Source organism: Balaenoptera musculus, chromosome 19 (genome assembly GCF_009873245.2).
Source record: "Balaenoptera musculus isolate JJ_BM4_2016_0621 chromosome 19, mBalMus1.pri.v3, whole genome shotgun sequence".
Classification (NCBI taxonomy): Eukaryota; Metazoa; Chordata; class Mammalia; order Artiodactyla; family Balaenopteridae; genus Balaenoptera; species Balaenoptera musculus.
Genome location: NC_045803.1, coordinates 15,108,822 through 15,111,979, shown reverse-complemented (window position 1 = coordinate 15,111,979; position 3,158 = coordinate 15,108,822). Strand labels below are relative to the sequence as shown.

Sequence of the window (3,158 nt, the reverse complement as noted above, 5' to 3'; positions counted from 1 at the left end):
TGGTGGGCTCTAGAGCGCAGGCTCAGTAGTTGTGGCACACGGGCTTAGTTACTCCACGGCATGTGGGATCTTCCCAGACCAGGGCTTGAACCCGTGCCCCCTGCATTGGCAGGTGGATTCTTAACCACTGCGCCACCAGGGAAGACCATCATTAACTTTGAAAAAAGATTTCAACATTTGTATTTGATGTGAAATCTCAAGGGGAGTTAAGTAAATAAAAACTCAGTATCTCATTTGAAAAGAACACATGGCTGTGCATAAGAGGGAGTGAACCACAGTGGGAGAGACATTTGTAATCTTTAGTGGCATTGTAATTACAGAATCACCAGGCATAGATAGTCACCTTTTATTATTTATACATTTTATATACCTATATTTTATATGGGAGTGGTGTGTTAGAGCTGGGCAGTAATGTCATGCCAGGGCCAACCATGCACATCTCTCCCTAACTCTATGTTCAATGAATTATATCAATACATTGCTATTGGCCATGGTAGGAGTATTTACACTGTGAACACTGGTAAACACTACAAAACAGGGGTGTCTCTCTGTGTGTGTGTAGAGCTGGTTGTTAAATACTTAACAGCACTTCACTTCATAAAATCATGGTTTTTTGAGCTCTCCTTTCAGTATTTCAAATTTTATAACTGTTCTCTGACCCATCTCTACTGGGGAAGATTTTGAAATTTCTATTAATTGTACTATAGAACACTTCCTTTTTCTTGCCGTGGAATGGTAATATTTTTTTCTCATTTAGTTTAGATTTGGATTCAAGTTATATAATAATCAGCCATAGAAAAACGTTTATATATGGAAAACATTCATCTCTTTTTCTGTATCAGATAATTCATAGTGGTGAGAAGCCCTATGAAGATGAAGAATGTGGGAAGGGCTTTAGTTGTGCCTCAAACCTTACTCAACACGGAAGAGTTCATATTGGTGAGAAATCCTGTGTATGTAAGGAATGTGGTAAGGCCTTTAGTGATGCTCCAATTCTTAGATTACATCATAGAATTCATAGTGGTGCGAAACCTTTTGAATGTGACAAATGTGGGAAATCTTAAGTACATTTCAAACCTTAAAGCACACCTGAGAATTCATACTGGTGAGACAACCCTATGAATGTAAGGAATGTGGGAAGGCCTTTAGTGTATATGGACTTACTCAGCATCATAGTATTTGTACTGATGAGAAACCCTATGAACGTAACACGTGTGGGAATTTCTTTAGTGCAAGTTCAACCCTTAAAATACATCAGAGGATTCATACTGGTGAGAAACCCTATGACCATAAGAAATGTGGGAAGGTCTTTAGAAGGTGTGAAGGACTTATTCGACATTAGTGTTCATACTGGTGAGAAACCCTATAAATGTAACAAGTGTGGGAAGTCATTTAGTGCCAGTTCAACCCTTAAAGTACCTCAGAGGATTCATACTTGTGAGAAACCTTATGAATGTAAGGAATGTGGGAAGGCCTTTCACACTGCCTCATACCTTGTTATATATGAGAGAATTCATACTGGTGAAAAAACTTTTATGTGTCAGGAGTGTTAGAAAGCTTTTCGTTACAGCTATCAACTTACTATACATTATGGAGTTCATAGTGGTGAGAAATCTTATGAATGTAAGGAATGTGGGAAGACCTTTGGTCTGTGTGGAAGGCTCACCAGGCATCAAACTACTCATAGTTGTAAGAAACGCTTTGAATGTAACAAATGCGGGAAGGCTTTTACATGCATTGCAAGCCTTAAAAAACATCAGAGTATTCACACTGGTGAGAAACACTATGAATGTAAGGAATGTGGGAAAAGCTTTCATCTAGCCTCAACCCTTGTAACACATGACAGAATTCATACTGGTAAAAAGTCTTATCAGCGTAAAGAACGTGGAGAGGCTTTTGGTGAGACATCTTGTGAATCATGAGAGAATTCATACTGGTGATAAACCCTACGAATATAAAGAAATGTTGGAAAGCCTTTCATTGTGCTTCATATCTTCTTACACATGAGAAGATTCATACTGGTGAGAAACCCTATGTATGTCAAGAGTGTGGGCAAGTTTTTAGTAATAGCCGTCAACTTACTGTACATAATAGACTTCATACTGGTGTGAAACCCTTTCAATGTAACATATGCAAAATGTCCTTCAGGCTTAGTTCAATCCTTGAAGTACATCAGAGAATTCATAGTGGATAGAGATTTTATGGTATATATATATACACACTAGATGATGTACTGTACATGGATGGATTTATATAACTGAGAAACAGTTTGAATGAAGACAATAGAAGGCTTTTAGATAGGGTTCCATTCCTATAAGGTACCAATTTATACTTGTATGAACAGCTTGGAATGTAAATAATGCTTGATTTTTTAAATTTTTATTTTATTTTAAATTTATTTATTTTATTTATTTAGTTTTGGCTGCATTGGGTCTTCATTGCTGCACGTGGGCTTCCTCTAGTTGCAGTGAGCGGGGGCTGCTCTTTGTTGCAGTGTGCAGGCTTCTCATTGTGGTGGCTTCTCATTGCGGAGCACGTGCTATAGGCGCGCGGGCTTCAGTAGTTGTGGCACGTGGGCTCAGTAGTTGTGGCTCGTGGGCTCTAGAGCGCAGGCTCAGTAGTTGTGGCACACGGGCTTAGTTGCTCCATGGCATGTGGGATCTTCCCAGAACAGGGCTCAAACCCACTTCCCCTGCATTGGCAGGTGGATTCTTAACCACTGCACCACCAGGGAAGTCCATGCTTGATTTTTTTGTTTGTTTGTTTTGACCCATATGTTGCTCAATTCAGAGAACTTATAGTGTATATATCATAAGAAAGTCTTTTTGGACATTCCCCTATTTATGAGTTATCAGAATATTCATACTGAGGAAAATTTAGTGTCTGTAGGAAACGCTTTTTCTTTACTCCTTATGTACAAAACTTTTCTAGCACCAAGAATTAAATTTGGGAAAAGTTGTCATACACAAAACATCTATTAATGTAAGAGATGTGGGAAAGTCTTTAGCCATTGTACCTATCTTAATGATCACAATTGCTTTTGTGCTTCTTACAAACTGTGTGACATTCAGTAAGGTGTACTTCTCCGTTTTGGGCTTTTTTTTTTTTTGTCTGCAGCAAGGCTTGTGGGATCTTAGTTCCCCAACCAGGGATTGAAC

The 3,158-nt window shown here is 38.8% G+C and overlaps 1 protein-coding gene across 1 annotated transcript; it reads left to right on the top strand.

The window, feature by feature from the left end:
* Positions 1-490: 490 nt before the first annotated feature.
* ZNF569 (zinc finger protein 569) lies at positions 491-2,194 on the top strand. Its single transcript, XM_036834100.1, is given in 7 exon segments — positions 491-499; positions 843-1,060; positions 1,062-1,110; positions 1,112-1,338; positions 1,340-1,903; positions 1,905-1,953; positions 1,955-2,194. Coding segments are annotated over 7 exon segments (1,356 nt in total).
* Positions 2,195-3,158: the final 964 nt, after the last annotated feature.